At 46.1% G+C, this 19,191-nt stretch overlaps 2 protein-coding genes and 1 long non-coding RNA gene across 6 annotated transcripts; 1 reads left to right on the top strand and 2 right to left on the bottom strand.

Moving 5' to 3' along the window:
- Positions 1-236: 236 nt before the first annotated feature.
- LOC120649163 lies at positions 237-6,321 on the bottom strand. 3 transcript variants are annotated; one of them, XR_005665186.1, is made up of 4 exons: positions 6,041-6,321; positions 2,656-4,393; positions 1,297-1,641; positions 237-617 (listed from the first exon to the last, which is right to left on the bottom strand). It is a non-coding gene; the product is annotated as an uncharacterized LOC120649163 (long non-coding RNA). The 3 variants fall into 3 exon arrangements; XR_005665187.1 differs by having other exon boundaries at positions 1,297-1,352; positions 4,269-4,393; positions 6,041-6,311; XR_005665185.1 differs by lacking the exon at positions 237-617 and having other exon boundaries at positions 899-1,641.
- A 5,360-nt stretch (positions 6,322-11,681) lies between these two features.
- LOC120649161 (zinc finger protein STOP1 homolog) lies at positions 11,682-13,168 on the top strand. The gene is made up of 2 exons (XM_039925870.1): positions 11,682-11,769; positions 11,887-13,168. The coding sequence occupies exon 2, from the start codon at positions 11,909-11,911 to the stop codon at positions 13,061-13,063; it is 1,155 nt and encodes a 384-aa protein (XP_039781804.1). The 5' UTR covers positions 11,682-11,769; positions 11,887-11,908; the 3' UTR covers positions 13,064-13,168.
- Positions 13,169-13,509: 341 nt separating this feature from the next.
- Positions 13,510-15,355, bottom strand: LOC120649162. Of its 2 annotated transcripts, none has more exons than XM_039925871.1 (3): positions 15,121-15,355; positions 14,442-14,511; positions 13,510-14,344 (listed from the first exon to the last, which is right to left on the bottom strand). In XM_039925871.1, the coding sequence occupies exons 2-3, from the start codon at positions 14,508-14,510 to the stop codon at positions 13,781-13,783; spliced, it is 633 nt and encodes a 210-aa protein (XP_039781805.1). In that variant the 5' UTR covers position 14,511; positions 15,121-15,355; the 3' UTR covers positions 13,510-13,780. The 2 variants fall into 2 exon arrangements, with proteins under 2 accessions (XP_039781805.1, XP_039781806.1); XM_039925872.1 differs by lacking the exon at positions 15,121-15,355 and adding an exon at positions 14,785-15,096.
- Positions 15,356-19,191: the final 3,836 nt, after the last annotated feature.

Below are 19,191 nucleotides of genomic sequence, written 5' to 3'. Positions count from 1 at the left end.
ACCTTTTGAGCCCATTAATATTCCAATTGGGCCATTCTATGGCCCATTAACAGCCCAACAAAGCCATTTTTGGGCTAATAAAGGTCAATTTGACATTATTCGGGCCCATTGCTGAGCCCGTTAGGTCCATTTGACATTGGGCCTTACGCGCATCGGTTGGGACAATAACCGTTGCGTCTGCCCACTACAACGCACGTACATCCTAACTATGAATCTAACAAACTTGCTTCGTTCGATAAAGGGAATAATCACCCTAATCACTATTTTTAAAATTTTGAATCAGGTGTGGCCCTATTAGTCAATTTGCACAAGCAAAATGTTCAGAATGTTTAGCGAACCAAGTATGAACTCTAAAATTTCAATAGAGCCCCACCCCTAGCAAGATCACTGGTGCTTACCGTACCGAATTCCTCACATAATCAAGCAACAGTTTATCACAGTGCAATAGGGATACTCATCCTATCACATGTGGCAGTGTCCCATTAACAGATGCTATTTGCCTATGTATACAAAAATCATTGGAGCGCTAGCAGACTAGACCCCCACCCCCAACAAAAGTCTTCCATTCGAAGAGTTATGTGCAATACCATTTGCCTTGTATCGATCTCTTAAGGTGCCTGTAACATACATTGAGCAGGCACGTTCAGCAATTTGGTTGTTTTAAAACATCCACCAGACATGCACATCACCACATAACCAATCATTTTTACATTCGCCCAACCATTTGTTTATCTATGCCCACACCCACCCAACAAGTTGTGGAACGGGTACTTGAGCAACATTTACAGTGCAAACAAATATTTTCTTTCGGGTTTCATCTCTAGCCTACCCCAACTTGCTTGGGAAAAAAGGTTATGTTGTTGTTGTTGTTGCTGCCATTGATGACGGATGCCAGGGATAGAAGATAAAGTGAATTTCAGGATATAGAGAATATAATGATCCGGCCTTGTCACATTAGGTTGCATTGTACATACACTGCACTTGTAACACATGATAACAAACCTAGGTTGCAGTGATTGGGCAACCACTATAACTGTAAAAAGACAACTTAACTACTTGTGCCACATGGTTCACGTTTTGTAAATTAGTACGAAAGACATGAAGGCTTTCCAGTTTTTCATGGATAAGATGGGGTCTAACGTAAGGGACCAGAAGATTAGATATGAGAATGTAAACTATTGGTTCCAATCCCTAAGACCAAAAATAGTATGTCCGGCATATCGAAATTTTACACCATCAAGATTGTGAAGCATACAAAAGCATCCGGCATTTGCACTCAAGAATTGAAAACCATACCTCATACATGCTTTGAAACCTTCGCTGTCATTGAGCAAAGTAAAACCCTAAATTGGCTGCATCCGGCAACATATGCATCATCAGATACACTCAGTTTATAGAACAAATTATTAGGTTATGAACATGTTGCGAGTGAATGGAACAGTAGAAGTGAAGGTATGACAATATAACTAACAAATTTTGAGATTGGCTAATTAAATTCTTAAAGAGCGAATGGAAAAGTAGAAGCTGTTTTTCTTTTTGTGATACAAAATTCTACATGAACGTAAATAGGTTTAGGCTCTTGAGCTCCAACTAGTTGACTTCAGAATCTTGCATTGCACAAATTGATGGAAAATATAAAGCCTACGTTGTCGGTACCCTGTAACAGGGATACCCACTCTTACTGCGGTAAGGCAGGACCCGCGTAGTTATCCGTAACTGCGCGCAAAGGACGGAGTAGCCAGGACCCACGGGTCAGGCTCTTTCCTCACCAGGCCAACGGCCCCGGACCCATTCCCCGCCTGGGGAGGGGTCCGGAGACGCCACGTGTCTCTAAGGAAGGGAAGCTCCGAGCTGACAGCCGAGGCCTCGGACCCCCATAGGGGTCCGGGACCTCCTGCGTCCATCCGGACCTCCCCTTACCGCGTGGAGGTCCGGAGCCGCCACGTGGCCCGGAGGCACGGGCGCGGACTCGTGCGCAAGTCTTCTGCTGGAAGACTCGCGCACCCACCGCATTTAATGCAGATGGTTGAGGCGTGCTCTGTCGCCACAGCACGCGGGCCTCACTGTGCCCGCGTATTACCAAGGTACACAGTGTAGCCGCCTATGCCGCACCCGCGCAGAGCCCGTCTGCCACATTAATTGGATACGACGGCACGACACTTTTCCATCATGCCTCCTACGCCGCAAGCTACGTTTCCCCAACGGGCACCTTGCTGACGGGACAAGAGAAGACCACCCTGAGTCAGAGGGGCAGCAGGGCATGGAAGCATATCGGAGAAAAGATTCACAACTACTGTAGCCATTTAAGTATTCTGTGCAGCATGCTACACAGTCACGTTGGGCCCACTTGTCGGGGCCTCAACAACCAATGTATCTGCACCCCTTGATCTATAAAAGGGGGGCGCCCGCTAGAAGAAAACTCAGGCTGGAAAAAGGCCAAGGCCCGGCAGAGGATAGGTTCATATACAACCAAGAACAATACAACAAACAGTGGACGTAGGGTATTACACTCCGGCGGCCCGAACCACTCTAATCTCGCTGTGTTCATCGTGTTCTTGAGTGAGATCGAACTAGGACTAGCTAACCCATGAGTACACACCCTCTGGGCTTAGGCGGGTGCCTTCGCCACCCGACTGTGGTTTGCAGCACCACGACATACGTTACTGAATCAAGCCTAGAATCAGAAACCAACTTTTTCGATATGTTGAGAGTCAAGCTAATCATAGCCAGACCAGAGTGCTTAAAAACATAGCCTGAATAGTCATTTTACAAAAATGGGAAACAACTTATCAGTTTTGGATATCTGATATCGTATAATTGACAAAAACTGCTTAGGACACCTGATTTAACAAATGCACCATGACAATTGCCATTCATAATCTGCGTGAATCAATTGCTAACACAATGCACCTCACAACCCAAACAATGGAATGATAAATTACTACTAAGTGATTAAGCTCCTGAGCACCTCAACTATCAAGAAAATGGAAAAGAACAGGTCAACAAAGATCAAACATCTTGCATAAAGCAATTGCTAACAAAGTTTGCAGCTACTCTGTATCCGATCCCCCCCCCCCAACATCATTCATAAACATTCTTAAAAAGAACTTCTAAGATCCCAACTATGCAGTAAGCACTCATGTAGTATATAAATTCATCCCCCCCCCCCCAACACACACACACACTAGCAGAAAGTTTGCAATATCAAATCAGCACAAAATTCACTATTTCCTACCATGAGAGAACTCATAGCAAAACTGGATCCCTTTCATGACTTAAGAAGCTTGTACATTTTACAGCTTTTGTAAGTGAAAGAGGTAAAACGGAGACTTCGACAGTGCTCTATGGTGCTACTGTCTGGTTAAAAGCTCATGCAACATATTGAATTCAGAAACATTCAATCATGTCATGCATATTTGATCAGCTACTCCGCCTCTTAATGTTGAAGATGGATTTACTACTTAAAATATAGAGCTGCATATAGCACATACTACAAAAAGCAGCAAATCAAACACCTCAGTGTACCTTTTATATATATAGTTTTGACAAAGGCTATAGTTTAAGCAATCGTGTTATTGTCCTGTAACAGGATCAACCTTTTAATTTTACCTCCTATCAAAGACATGCATCAAGTGCAACTAGGTTAACAAGCTTGATCATACGTGAGCATCCACAGGCATGTGGGTCAATAATGACACATGAAGAAAACTTTACCCAAACCCCAGCTGGATCACTATGCACAATTAATGGTATTTCTGGAAGATGAGGTTAAGGGACTCATACCTAAATTTCTGCACTGAGAAAGATGACATAATATGCAAACTGCCCCTCTATGTCCCACATGCGATTTTGGCACACACAACAACACAACCACAACAATCCTTGGACCTGTGGTTCCATGCCTCCCAACTGCATCACAGTTGCAGCACTCCATCTCCCCAAAGTAATGACCAGGAGTCAAGCAGTGGGATATGTTAGGAACATTGGGGAGCTCGTGTCACCAAGATTTTAATAGTATGCTTAACATTCACTAAGAATTCATATCAATATTACTTGAATAAATTCGCAGTCAGTTGTCCAAATACTCTATGGATAATCTTGGTATGGCATGCCTAAACAGCACTAGTGGTGTCTTGGAAACACTACACATTTGAGTCATAACAGAACAGAATAGCACATCACGTTGCCTACACCATACACCCCAGAACAATATGGACAGTAAGCCCAAGTGTAGCCTGACATATTTGATGGCGAAACGGTCAGAATACCTGTTGAGCCGGCAAATTTGGCAGAATCAGGCCGCTTATGGAAACTGGAAAATACTCCCAATCATGCTCGGAAAGGCTTCAACTCCAATACAAAACAAGTGGAGTCTCAAGCAGAACCGTCTACCCTGTACGATAGAAAGAACAAACATAAACAGGTCAGTCTTAATAAGAGTAGAATCAAGTAAATAAAGGGGGTGTTGAAAACCAACTGTTAATGCCGAGAAGTGTTAAATTTTAGCACTAGCCCATCCAAACAGGAGTGCTAATAGGATGGACTAAACTAAGACTCAAAAGCTTTAGCAGGGGTATGAGTGCTAAAGGTGCTAAACTTTAGCACTCAACTTTAGCCCATCCAAACAGGCCCTAAATCAGAAAAGAATTTTCTCAAATATGCAGGAGATCTCAATATTACTAAAAAAGAAAATGACAAGGAAAAGATGAAACATAAACTGGTAACTACACACACATGCCAGCAAGAGCTTTCTTTTCTGTTATGTTGGGTTGTGTCAGGGCTCTGGAATCTGGATCAGACGCTACAGATTTGGAAGATCAATGTGTAGCTTTGCATGCTTGAATCAGCAAGAAAAGTAAACTGAGGCAACTATATAATTTCATAAGTGAAGTTACAAAATAAGCCTTTCCCACTTTAATAAGGGCATACCCTGACCTCAATGGCACTTAGGCACAGAAGGCTAAACGACAAAGTTTAGAGACATACATACAAGATACAGATCTGCATTCTGACTTGGCCAACTATGAAGAGAACTGCTACAGATTTGTATCATATCAACATATGCAGTACCCAATTAAAGTTAACTGTATGGCTTCTTTTACCAATTATCCTGTGTTTTGACGCTATTGCAAATGAACAGGACAACTGTAATGTCAAGGAAAATAAAGAAAATCTGTCCATACGGCACTAGAAATAACAAGATACGTACATAAAACATATGATTACTAGTATTATTTTAATTGTTCTCCTTAGGAAAACAAATATGTACAAATAACAAGCTGTGCAGTTATGTACATAATACATATGATTACTAGTATTAATTTTAAAAAGCATTATTAAAATAGAAACATAAAAACATGAAGCAAAAATTTCCAGCCGAAGCAAAGATTTTAAAGACCTAAAAGCATTTCCCCAGGTATTTAGGAGAAACCCGTTTGGTGCCTGCTCAACCACATTACTACACAACTGGACTCAAATCATCCTGACCAGCCTGTTGATTAGACTCTTTTGGTCAGGTTCATAGTTACAGGTCAGCACATGGTTTACACTTTATATAATATAATAATAAAGCATCACATAATTGAAATAAATACACAATCCAAGACATGCCACCCTATCAATTGTCAAACCATACCACAGAATAGTTACAATGCTCATCCAGGACAACAGCCTAACGCATCTGAAGCCAACAAAAAAGGTATCAATAGTTTAACAATCTAGCCCGGATTCAACCAGCAAACCACGAGAAATACTAGATTGAGGGCGCGGTTAACCAAAGCATGCGCACACGAGTCCAAAACTCTCGATCCTAAGAGGAGAGAAGCTGCAAGCCACCACGAATAGCACCAATCGTAGCTTCGTAGGGAAAACCCTAAACCCTACACCAAGCAATTGAATCGAATCCCGGAATCCCCTAACCAGGATGGAAGTATGACACAGAACCCTAACGCGCAGGCATCTCGGGACCCATCCCCAACTTCAAGGAAATTAAGCAAGCGAATCGGGAGCCAACCCTAATTCCGCAGGGCAAGCAGCATACCGCAATCGTCGCGGGTGGTCTGCTCTGATCGCGCTCCCCGGCAACAGCGACAGCTGCATCACCTCAACGAGGCTCGCGGTGGCGCGGAGCAGCCGCCGCTGTTCTTCCGCACCTGAGGAGCATTCGCAGTGCCGCCGCGAGGCGCGGATCGGAGGCGGCGGAGACGACGACGTCTTCGAGGGCATGTCGGTGGAGAGACGGACGGAGAGACCATTTTTTTTTTGAGAAGGACGGACGGAGAGACCTGACAAGCCGGGAGAGTCTACTCGACGGAAAAGTAAGGCCTGGGGTCCCTAGCGCCAAGGGCTCGGTGTGGCTCGGTGGGTTAGCGAGCCGAGCCAAGCTCGGCTCGATCATTTTGCGAGCTGGGAAAGTCGGCTCGGCTCGGCTCATTCAAGGCTCGCGAGAAGTCGGCTCGGCTCGGCTCATTCAAGGCTCGCGGGCCGACGCACTGTTGTAGCATATTCATGCAGACATAGTCTTTACATATGGTTTATACTTCAGTACACAGGCAAGACCGCAAGATAAAAAACAACTAATGAACTAAACATTTATCTACCCATCTACAAATAAAAACTTCAGAGGCAACACATTTCGAGGCAGCAGCCACAACCCACAAAAGCATTCTACTAGAAAAGCATTCCACAAAAGCAGACTCATACACTTTCAAGCATTCAGCTTTTATGGTCTTCCTACCAATAAACTGGTATAGAGGATTCAAATAAGTCATGACAATATTAAACCATGTGTGCTCAACCATCCTAAACGGGTACTCATGAACTATAATCATCTTGGCAATTAATTTCTTAACTTGATCATGATTATAATTTTTTGGAGACGTGATAGTAGGGAGACTAGAACCAGATTCACCTGCCTTTGAAGGAGCAAAGCTCAAAAGTTTTTGATCTAGCTTCTCTGTTATATGTTTCTTGTACATGTCACAATTCTTCATGTGCCTTGATAATGTCGACGTTGTTAACCCTTGTATGTAAGCATACATCTTCTTACAGTATTTGCACTTTGCCTTTGATAACATTTTTCCCTTCTCATTCGGATCTGGCAGTCACCTTATCAAAGACATCCCAAACTTTGGATTTGTTCCTGCTGCCCCCTTCCCCTTGCACCTTAACCTTCTTCTTCATCCCCCCTGCGCCTTTTCTTGCCTCCTTTTCCACTTCCACCATCAGATTCAGCAGCACCTTTCCCACCTAGCACTATCAACTCATCCTCAGACATCTCATCGTTCTTGTCAAATGAATTACTCTCTGAACCAGTCCCCTCACTTTCATTACTCTTCCCTTGCACAGCAGATTCCATCAATTAGCAGTAGTAAATCTGGAAAAAAAATAAGCAAGTAGCATATCACATATCAGATGAAAATAAGCAAGTAGCATATCACATATCAGATGAAAATAAGCAAGTCTGCGCAGGCATGAAGGAACAAACAAATGAACTCATCGTTGGAAGCTAAGGACTAAATGACGGTCAGAGAAGTCAGTTGCTGCAGGCGGGGATTGACCTTGAGAAAGTAATTGCAGACTTGCAGCAGGCAGCCACCGAGGGAGAGGATGTTGGCACGGACGAGCTACGCGGGCGCCCACCTCCGAGAACTCACAAATTGGGAGGGACTAGAGCGCTGGCGGTGGCGGCCCCTTTGCCTGGAGCGAGCGGGTGGTGGATGCAGGGGGCAGGCGGCGATGGAGGCAGAGAATAGGAGTGGAGGTGTGCGATGGAACCCTAAGTCCCTAACAGACTAACAGGCTAACGCGATGGGCCGCTGCTGGGCCGCTGGGCGCTTGCCACTTGGGCCTCTCAGCCGGTGGTTGGCCCAGCTCGCGAGCAGCTCGCGAGCCACAGCGAGCTGGCTCGGCTCGGCTCGCTATTTTGCCGAGCCAGATAACTAGACTCGGCTCGGGCTCGTTCAGGCTCGCGAGCCTCTTCGAGCCGAGCCGAGCCGCACCCAGCTCGAGCCGGCTCGCGAGGCTCGAGCTATTTTTCCAGCCATACGCCCAAAACTATATATCGCGCGCGTGATAAGAGCCTGATCCATCGGGAATCTCAGGTGGGCCACACTGAAAAAAGCCCAACAACACATAACAGTCTATACATATCAGCTTTATCCTCCTCTTACATAGTTACATGTCAGCTTTATCCTCCTATGTTCTTTTGTAGAAAATTAGAAAAGTGACGGCTTCTCTTACCGACTGCATGCATTCAACAATATGCATTTTTTTCTTTTTCCTCTTTCAAACTCTTTTCTTTCTATTTTTTTCTCTTTCCGTTTCTTAATTTTTTTCTATTTTCTTTTCTTTCCTTTTTATAGATTCTTTTAACCATTGCCGTCACAACTAATGCAACAAAATAATTCTTTTCTATTTATTTTTCTTATGTTTATTTCTTTTGTTCTGTTTCCTATTTCTTTCCTTCTTTTTTTATTTCCCTTTCTCTTTGCAATCCTTGATATCTATTTATTTATTCTCAGGTACACAATATATATTTAAAAATAAACTATTTGTTCACATTTTAGAGTGAGTCATGCTCAATGTATACTGTGTGAAATGATTTTATTTTCTTTATATGCAAACTTGTTTAGTATGTGTATATATGTTTATAAAAATAAATTTACGATGCAAATGCATTTGTTCTCATGTAAAATTATATGTATGTAATTAATTTATTCTCAATACCAAATTATTTGTTCACTTTGTAAATTAAATTGTTTAGTGTGAATGACTCATTTGTTTGTGATATGCATTTTTTATTATTTACCTATACAATCAAATGTTCACGGTGTTTAATATTATGTTCGTAGTACATGATTATTTGTTCGTCATGTTTTAGTTTTTTGTTCATAGAAAATAATTATTTGTTTGTGTTGGTAAAATATTTGTTCCCAGTAGCTGAAATTAATTATTTAGTATTAAAAATTATTTTTCAAAATTAATGTGCAAAGATAGGCAAGTGTGACCTTGTTTTGAAGATCTTGTCATAAAAAATAATAGTGTAATCATAATTTAATTTGGATGCACCGTTTATGATTTATAGATTTTTTTAATATGAACTTCTATGGCATGTGGGTGATATCATCAGTTTTATTTTCATCTGCATGCATGCATGTGGGAAAAGACACTGATGCGCAGAAACAGTGCTACCAAACTGCAACAGTGGGCCTAACATTCATTCAGCCCAATAGTAAGTGCACTCTCTCGGATGTGAGGGGAATTAATTCCGCTTCAGGTGACGGTTGGTGCAAATATCGCCTGAAGTGACACCTAACCACGCCCGGGTCCCTAGGTCGTGGCCCATATTTTGCGGTGGCCAGACTCCCCTCCACCAAAAGTTAATGGGCCGGCCATGTGGGCCTGATTCTCGCTGGGGGGGGCAATGGGTCATGGCTCTATTGACCTTTTTCACAGTCCAGCAAGACTATTAAATTATTTAGTTTAAAATTATATAAAATTAGAGCCCGGCTCTTCGATTCTCTAGTTCAAAATCTTGAGTCATTTACCACCCCTAGGCAGAATCCTTTGCAATGTTCGGAAAGAGTCATGCTCCAGGCACATATTTTGGAGTTGAAGGGTCTTGGCCCTGTCCATAAACATTGCAACAAGACAATAATTCACCGTTTTACAGTCTGATCAGAAAGTAAAAGGCAACCTTATATCCAACCCAGACACAGCTGACGACGTACAGCAACGCCACATTCTCAGTACTGACTCACCCTACTGTTAAAACCTGCGGCTAGCCGCCAGTAGCATCGCCTCCATAACCACATAGTTTGAAGGCAAACTCGCACCGTTTTTGTTCTGACGCGCGCCTGCAAAACCGTGCAGCTGAGAGCACATCGTCCTTGCCAGCGAGCCCAAAAAGAATGCAGTACTAGCACGCCAGTGATAGCGATCTACAACACCAACCTCAGCAGCCCAATCTACATTGATCACTCGTAATTTTGCCACACTTAGAAAATAATATTGTGATACCATCTGTGTCTATGAAATATGAATTTAATGAAAAAACTGCAAAAGATAATATTTGCGGTTGCATTTTTGCAAATTTCTCAACCAACAGGATCACAGTTCTGGCCTTCTACCTGAACAACTTAACAACAAGAACGGTGCCGAGGCAGAGAGTTGAATAGTAATTAGGCATACATGGATCCAATCCAAGTGTTGACATGACAGTTCATCAATTCTATTCAATACGCACGTGGGTGCATTTTTTTTTTGAACCCGCACGTGGATGCATGAATGCATGACGACGTTTCTAGAGCATTGGCTGCGGCCCAATAAGGTCCAAGGGGCAGATAAGGTCCCTTTCATGGCCTTCAAACCCACCCGTAAAGCCGGGATCACTCTCCTTGCTACCTTGTGCTCTCTATTTTTGATTTGGTCACTACTTCACTACTTTTGCCAGATAAGCTCCACCAAAAGGGAATAATCTTTATTATTAGAATATTTGATTACTTTACTGGCAGTAGCTTAATAAACGCTATGCCTAGGTTCACAGATGACTTGCCATGCATGATTTTACTAGTGTTTTTAATAAACCTGCAAAGTCTTTGTTGCTTTAATTTTCCTCTCGAGACACACATACTGACATACGGGGATATGTGGCCTACGAGAAGTATATATACAATGTAATAGTCCATTTAATTTAATTTTGTCCCACATGTAAATTTTAAACTCTGACCATCAATATCCACATGGACTTATAGAATATGATTAACATTGCTAGATTCACCATAAAAATGTTTTTGCAGTAATATATAACTCATTTTATTTTGTTTAAGATATTTTTTATATATTGCTAGCCTGTGTACTTGAGATCAACTCGAATTGGCATCATACTGTATGACTTGCAGGCCAACAATCGTATGGACGACATAAGGACATATCGAGGTAAAACAAGAGGAAGATTGGAAGAAGAAGAAAATGGAGAGAGAGAAAAGAAGAGGTGTCGCCGGGCTTCTTTTGGGTTCACCACCTGCTGCGTGTCTGCTAGGTGTGAACCTACCTACACACGCAATCAGATACCCAAGACAGTAAAAGGCATACGGTGTCTAGTGTGAACATCTGGAGATAGCCAGATGCTCGAGATGGAGAAATGGGGCAGGTATGAGGTAGGTGGTCAGGTCTCCGAGACAAAAACAGAGGTGACCATTATTGAAGCATAGCAAAGCATCAAGACTGATCAGCTCCGGCAAACGAGCGACCAGCTGACAAGTCAGTCAGTCACTCCGACGAGGTCAACCGGCCCATGGCCATTTTCAACGCGTGCGGATTACATCTGAGCTGCTCAAAAGGCCAGGGAGGGTCGCTTTCGTGGCCCAAAGCAGAGCCCCAAGAGCTAGCCACAGCCAGAAACCACCACGAGACACCCCAGACGACGCCGGTCAACCAACCAACCCGGCCCTGCGCCTTGCTGCCATCCCTCGGTGTCGCCTGCCGCCTTCCATTCAGCTGCCCAGTGACGCTGACGCAAGAGGTGACGGCCGTGAGCAGCACGCCGCCGCCGCCGTGGAGCCCACGCACACGTGGCGACGGCAGCAGCAGTGGCACCCTTGCCTGATTCCCCGGGCAGCTTCATTTTCCATTACCCTATATATATAACCAGCCTGATTAGCTCAGCTGGACACGCACTTCACCAGTCAGCACCGACACACAAAGAGCAACCGGTGATCCGACAGAACTTGATCGACCCCCACTCGATTATTCAAGATTATCTCTGCAGTAAGTAGACGCCGATATGCAGTTTACAAAGATTGTTGTTTACTTCGTTTGGATTGTTGCTGTTTCATCACCTCTCTCTGCATTGGCTGATGATCCACATTATTGTTGCTGCTTCAGGGGCTGTTTGTTGAGATCGATCATGGAGGTCCGGAATAATAATGTTGAGAGCTCCATGGAGGCTCATCGTGAGCTGCACGATCATAGGCATAGCCAAGCTGGGGGCTCGGGCTCCGACGACCCAAGGACGACGGTGCTCACGTACCTGACCTTCCTGGAGCAGAAGATCGCGCACCTTCGCGGCATCATCTGCTCGGCGCCGCGGCCGCCGCAGCAGATCGTGTCGGCCGAGCTCAGCTGCATCGCCGTGCAGCTCGTCTCCATCTCCAACACCCTCGCCGCCGCCAGCGGGGCCGCGGCGGAGGAGGACGCCAAGTCGCCGCCGAGAGCGGCGACTCCGAGCGAAGGGGACAGCGACTCGTCCGACCACGACCTCCACGCCGAGGACGACGACGAGCTGCGCCTGCCGCCGGCGGGCTCCTACGAGGTGATCGAGCTCGACAAGGAGGAGATCCTGGCGCCGCACGTGCACTCGTGCAAGGTCTGCGGCAAGGGCTTCAAGCGCGATGCCAACCTGCGGATGCACATGCGCGGCCACGGCGAGGAGTACAAGACGGCGGCCGCGCTTGCCAAGCCCGCCGGCATGGACGCGCCGCCGCCGGCCCGGTGCTTCTACTCGTGCCCCTTCGTGGGGTGCAAGCGGAACAGGGAGCACAAGAGCTTCCAGCCGCTCAAGACGGCGGTCTGCGTCAAGAACCACTACCGCCGGAGCCACTGCGACAAGAGCTACACCTGCCGCCGGTGCAACGTCAAGCGCTTCTCCGTGCTCGCCGACCTGCGCACGCACGAGAAGCACTGCGGCCGCGACCGGTGGGTCTGCTCCTGCGGCACCTCCTTCTCCAGGAAGGACAAGCTCTTCGGCCACGTCGCCGCCTTCGACGGCCACGCGCCGGCGCTGCCGCCCGAGGAGGCGGATCACTCTGCGGCCAATGGCCATGGCAGTGCATCTGATCAGATGCTGATGGAAACTGAGGCAGCAAGAAGAATGGCGAACAATCAGGAGCGCTTCTCTGATAGCATCTTTGATGATCTCAGCTGCTCTGACATCAAAGGATTTCCTCTCACCGATACGCAATGTTTGGACGACGAGCGAGGGTCCCTCTTCCCGATGGACCTTTATTCCTGTGACTTCGATGGATTTGATCTCTTCGGAGCACCAGGAATTGCTGATTTCTAAACCCTGAACATGATGGGATTTATCAAAGAAAGAGAAAACGACGAACAGTTTCAGAACATTTTTAACTGGCTAGCTTGTAGAACAATTGGGAAAGTGTACACTAAAACATACCCAAATGCAAATGACCTTTTCCCCTTTTGAGTGAATTTACAACCCAAAATTATAGATCATTGTAAATGGGCAATAGATTTTGACCAATCTACTGCAACGCAACTTTAAAAAGGATCTAGTAAATCTTGCATGGGATACAAACCAGATTACAACTTTACAAGTAAAGGAATCTTTCAAACGGAAGCAAGCAATTTACAGAATCAATACCACCGGACTGTTACCACCTTCTGCGTTTTTCACCTTTATATTTGGAACTATGGCAGGATAATGGTGGATCATAATATAACAGGACAAATCATGGCCACAGCAATCCAGAACAGAACAAGAGAAAATGATTGAAGTACCATACCACAAATCATTCAGGTGTTGACCATATTTATTGCAACTCTTTTAGACTTTTACAGACAGTATTTGTTTGGCTCTTGAGAATGTATACATGAACTAACACAGTGTCTATCCATCAACTACAAAAGCGCTGGAGCTGCTGCATTTGCCAGGTGCTAGTTTTCAGAAAAATGCGCCGCGAAATGTCATCTCAATTTTCCCACAGCCAATGGAATGCCCTCTTTAGTTCTGAACATTCATGTGGTCATGTAGAACATAACATTAGAACCTAACCCAACAACGGGTGCACTGGGCCATACAATCCCCTCTGCAATCAATATTATAGCCTAAAACTTTCGGATTCCTCAGAAGAAGACTCCTCAGGGTTTTCCCATTTATTCCCCAGTCACTGTCCAGCTTGCTCACATTCAGCTTTACCTCCCTGTCAAGATCACACCCAAGAACTTCTGGAAATTTCTTCAACAACTTGTGAAGGTCTTCGTCAGATAGCCCGAGACTCCTGATGTAGTTCAATACTCCATTCACCACCTCAGCACTTGGAACCTCCTTCTCTCTCTCTTCACTCCAATATGGCGAGTGGATCCATCCAAATGCCTTCTTCAACATCTTCTCAGCGTCTTCACTGGAGAACTTTAGGGAAGTGAGCACTTGTTTGCACTCTTCATCAACATCTACAACAGAAGCTTGAGCTTGATCAGCTGATAGAGTCCGCCATTTCCAACTTGCATCTCGAGGTCTCCCAAGTTCAATGTTTTGCTGGATATGCAATCTTCCTCGGCATCTCTTGCTAGAGAGTTTGACAACAGGTGAAGTCAAGATATTTCCCTGGAGGAATGAAACATGTATCGGTCAAGGGCCATTGCTTGCGAAGACGTGATTTACAAACATCTTAAACAGGAACAAGTTAATCGGTGCATCTTACAGTAATACAGGAGCCAAACGCAGTAGCATCAGTAGTCACCAAAGGCAATGCTGGAGATTTTGCCAACATCCTGCATACCAACGGCGAAGAGAAAAAAACGGGAAGATCGTAAGCTGAAGCTAGACCAGGGAAGAGAACAACGGCATGAATGAAAAGCGTTGCAGGCGTAGTGAGCAGAGGGGAAAATTAGAGGCGATTTTCAGCAACTGAATGGAGAGGAAAGCAGGACACACTGCGAACCAAACCAAACTGAAAATTTGTTTCAGTTGGAATCAATTTAATAACAAATCAAATCACATGAGGCAGTGCCCATTCCCTTTTCAGTTGAACCAACAAAACTTACACTCCAGCAACTTATTTTTCTCCTGGCCTGCAGTCCGCCGATAACCCGTTCAGTACAATCACCGCGGTTGTTACTTCGAAGGAAATCATTTCATCAGTAACTTTTCAATCGAATGCCCTCCGAAAGAAACGATGAAATCCCTAGGTGCTCCTAGTCAGGCAATCAAGCAAACGCGGCGAAGACCACGATCCCGGCATACAGAGAAGAAAAGGCCTCTGAAAGCAATCGATCTCACGCACGCAGACGCAGCGAAGCAGCAAGCAAATCTGAGCACGCAGACGAAGCGAAGCAGCGATCAAATCTGAGCGAGATAGAGGGGGGAAGAGCATCGCGTACGAGGTGGATCGGCTCGGCCGGCTGCACGCGCACACGCCTCCGGCTGTCTCCGCCTCCTCCGTGTGTCGCCTGTGGCTTCTACACTAGAGCTGGTCCCCGCCACAGCAGCGTGTCGGCGGGTAGGAGGAGAGGCTGGGGCTCCTCCGCGCCGCGGGGTCGCATCTCCACCGTGCCCCTCGCGAGCCGCCGCCTGCCCGCCTCCAGCCGCACACGCCATCCCTTCGGCGACAGGAGAGCCAAGCCACCGCCCACCTGCTGGCAGCCAAGTCCATGTGGGCTCTCCGCTCGTCGCAGGCTCGCAGGGATCCGGCTCGCAGCCCACAGAGACCATGTGTCCGGCCCACGACGATGCCTAAAAGCTTTGTGGGCTCGCGAGTCTATCAGCTTCTAGTGATTTTTTTATATAATTTTTTCGAAACGTATTTGCCCGGCTAGTATTTAGGATCTAAATGTTTATATATGTTAGTATTATTATTATTATTAAATTTATATTTTTCCTTTATGTTGTTCTTTTACTCGCACCCTATGTCTAGTTCTTAAAATTAATTTAAATATAGATATATTATCATAAGTTTTTTTGTTAGAGCTCTATTATTTTCTTCATTGGTTAATCTCTTTTCTTTTAACTTGTTCCTATTCTAACTAAATAAATTTTGTTGGCTTTATTTTCTAGTCAATAATATAAGTTGATAATTTATACATAACTTGAGGTATCTTTGCAAAGAAGGCAGCTAAAGGTATTTTTGATTAATTTTTTCATAACAGCAATGATTAGTTATTTTCATTAATATAAGTTGATAATTTATACATAACTTGATGTATCTTTGCAAAGAAGGCAGCTAAAGATATTTTTAATTAATTTTTTCATAGCAGCAATGATTAGTTATTTTCATTAGGCATAGAAATATTTTTGGCTAATATTATCATAATTGTAGTGGTCATTGATTTTTATTTATTTTCTGATTAGCATGATTATTTATATGTTTTGAGACCCAATATACATAAAGAAGTAAGTGTGTAGGCCGGATCGGAGGCAGCGACGGAACGCTTTTTCCTTCCAAACGTGTGCGTCAAACGCAGGAGGAACTGGGCCCTCTCTTTTTCCTTCCAAAAAAACAGTGCGTCAAACCTGTTCCTTTCGTGTGCGTGGGCATAATAAGGAAACAAAACAAATCAAGCCCCGTCATTAGCACCATGCATGTTCAGGTTGTGTGCCTAAACATGAGGCCGCATGATTTGCATCCTCTGAAAATTTGGAAACATGAGGTCCCGTGATTTGCATCCTCCCCATACATGCGTGCGTGAGGCAGCCAATTCCTAGGTAATTGGCTTTCCATAGTGGGTATGGTGGGTACATAGAAGAGTTATGGTGAGAAAAATTGGAGGTTTTGAGTGGAAATATTTTAGAAATAGTTGTTTTCATCTATCCACCATCTTGGGACCTGTGATGTGGGGCCATCTGTGAGGGGTAAGAGTGGTCCACTTTGGATGAGAATTGTTTTCAATTGTTTCAACTTTTATAGTATAAATAGATATACATCCAACTGGAAAATTTACCGGTACACCGGTTCATTCGACGAAATTTACTAGTCTAGATAACTTACTTTTAAAAATTACAATTAATTTATATGAACTTAGATGGAGATAAATTTTATATAAAAATTGTAGATCTTGACGAGATCTACGACTTTGAAGTTTAAATTTTTTTTCCGTTCGGAGCCATCTTGGTGCTCAAATGAACATGAACCGATGCAAAGTCGTGGAACTGCGACGGCCATGCAGAGGTGCGGCGGCGGTGGCGACGCCAAGGGCGTGCGCCGCGGCGCCGTTTGGGGAGGTGGTGGGCGAGAAGCGGTACCACTGCCTGGTGTGCCACCAGCTGCTCCTGTGCTTCCGCAAAGTACCGGACCAGCGCTTGACCGAGCACCTGCACGACCACTGCCCGGCGCTCACGCCAGCCGTCCGCAGCCGCCTCCCACGCCGGAACCGCCCGCCCTGGCACGCACCGTCGTCGCAAGCCCAAGCCAAACCAATCGGGGGCGGCACAAGTAGGACCACTACTCATAGTGGGACCACTAGCTGTTAAACCTTTTGCATCTTGCTAGCTTACCTGCCAGCCTAGTACTACAAGGGAGTAGACCTAGGGATCTCCAAATTTCATGGACAAATTCGGAGTTCAGGTGGCTGGGCCGGCCCACGATTGTATGAATTGGGAGGCCTAAAAAAACTCTACTCGTGAGGAAACGGCCCCACCGTTTTTCATTAAGAAGAAGCCTAGTACTACAAGGGAGTAGACCTAGGGATCTCCGAATTTCATGGACAAATTCGGAGTTCAGGTGGCTGGGCCGGCCCATGATTGTATGAATTGGGAGGCCTAAAAAAAATCTACCCGTGAGGAAACGGGCCCACCGTTTTTTCATTAAGAGGAAGTCACACCGGCTTACCCGGATAGAGAAAACCCCCGAACCCTGGCCCATGCCCGAGAGGGCCAAGCCTCGCGGCGAGCACAGCGAGGGTTTTTTTTTAACCCAACAATCGAAAATTCGCTTCTGATGAGAATCGAACTCAGAACCTGTTGGAGCACGACGCTACCGGACCGGGCTAGCCAACCGGCCGCCCGGCCTTTCGCATGAGCTGGGAGGCCTATCATCACTATCAGAGTATCAGATTGTCAGTCTGTCAGAGAGACATTTCATTCATTTACGTAAATAAGATAATATTACTATTGTCATAGTTACGGTGGAAATAAAAACAGAAGCTGATACGGTATCCAACATCGAATCAAGAAACGATTACAGCACCAACAGCCGTGCATATGCATACCCGGACGGCAAGCAGAATAATTAAATAAAACAGGGTTCCACACTTCCATCAGCAAAAGTTTGCGGCAAAATAACCAACATAAAATGCACCAGCAGCATAGCACTGATTCGTCGCCTTAATTGCTGCCCGGACTGAGAGCGCGGCGTGGCGAGATCCCAATGAAGGCCGACGCCGCAGCGCCTGCACGAGCCATGTAGAGAAAGGGCCTCTTTGGAGCTGGACATGGAGCTGCAACCGGCTCCTGTAGCAGCGACGGAGTCAGGGAAAGGAGGCTTCTCGCGGCTCCGTCTTGAGGCCCACGGGTGTGCTCCCAATTTGCTCCACAACTTCCAATTAATTATACCAATTTTGCCACTGTCCTCGGGGAAAAAAATGCTACGGCGCGGCTGCCTCGCTCCCCACTCCACGCGAAACAGAACGACACTTCTCTCCCCCACTCGGAAACCGACCGGCGGCGCCCGATGAACCCCCTCTGCCGGCCGGCGGCGCACCGGGAGGGCACTCCGGCGAGCGAAATCGACGGGCCCACACCTGCAGAGCTCGATCCGGGCATTGGGGGCGGCGGAGGGTTCTCCTACGAGCCGGATGGCACTCTTCGCCTAGGAGGAGGCGTGGCGGCCAGCCATGGCGCGGCAGCCGGCCAAGGTGCAGGAGGAGGCGTGACGGCCGACGGCCGGCCAAGGTGCAGCGCGGGGGAGGAGCGCGGACGCGGCGTGGCCGAACTCCTCGGCGGCTGCCCCAACCGCGTTCCCGTTTAGCATCGGCGTGCTTGGCGGAGGGGGTGCGATGGCTGGTGGGTTGCCGGATTGGTGGACCAACGCAGCGGCGGCGGCGGCACTCGGGCCGGAGTGGCTCACTAGCGTGTTGACTGCAGCGACGGCGCCGGCTTCGACATCCATCAGGAACCATGCAACCATAGGAGAAGCAGAGGCCGCTGAAGGTGTCCCTGCTCGCCGACGAGCAGGATGTGGTGGCCGTGCACCTAGGCCGCGGGCAGCGGCTCGTGCTGCCAGTGCTACCGTTGACATTGATCTCACTGATCCAATGTAAGAACACTTCCCTTGCTACCAATTTTCTAGATAATATTGGAGTGTCGTATCATGCATTAGAATGTGAACATGGAACCCATTGTGTGCTTGCATTTTTTTCACAATGGAATGGGCAGTACTTCAAATGGATTGTGTAGTAACTTGATGTAGTAACTTATGGTACTGAATTCTTGGCAACAGAGAAGCTGGTTGGTGTGAT

This window comes from Panicum virgatum, chromosome 9K, assembly GCF_016808335.1.
Source record: "Panicum virgatum strain AP13 chromosome 9K, P.virgatum_v5, whole genome shotgun sequence".
Lineage (NCBI taxonomy): Eukaryota > Viridiplantae > Streptophyta > Magnoliopsida > Poales > Poaceae > Panicum > Panicum virgatum.
This window is presented reverse-complemented; position numbering and strand designations above follow the sequence as displayed.

Excerpts from the sequence above, each read along its gene's own strand:
- LOC120649161 (XM_039925870.1), top strand. The coding sequence starts at position 11,909 with ATGGAGGTCCGGAATAATAATGTTGAGAGCTCCATGGAGGCTCATCGT.
- LOC120649162 (XM_039925871.1), bottom strand. The coding sequence starts at position 14,510 with ATGTTGGCAAAATCTCCAGCATTGCCTTTGGTGACTACTGATGCTACT. Across the intron at positions 14,345-14,441 it reads CGTTTGGCTCCTGTATTACT|GGAAATATCTTGACTTCACC; the intron begins GTAAGATGCACC and ends TCATTCCTCCAG.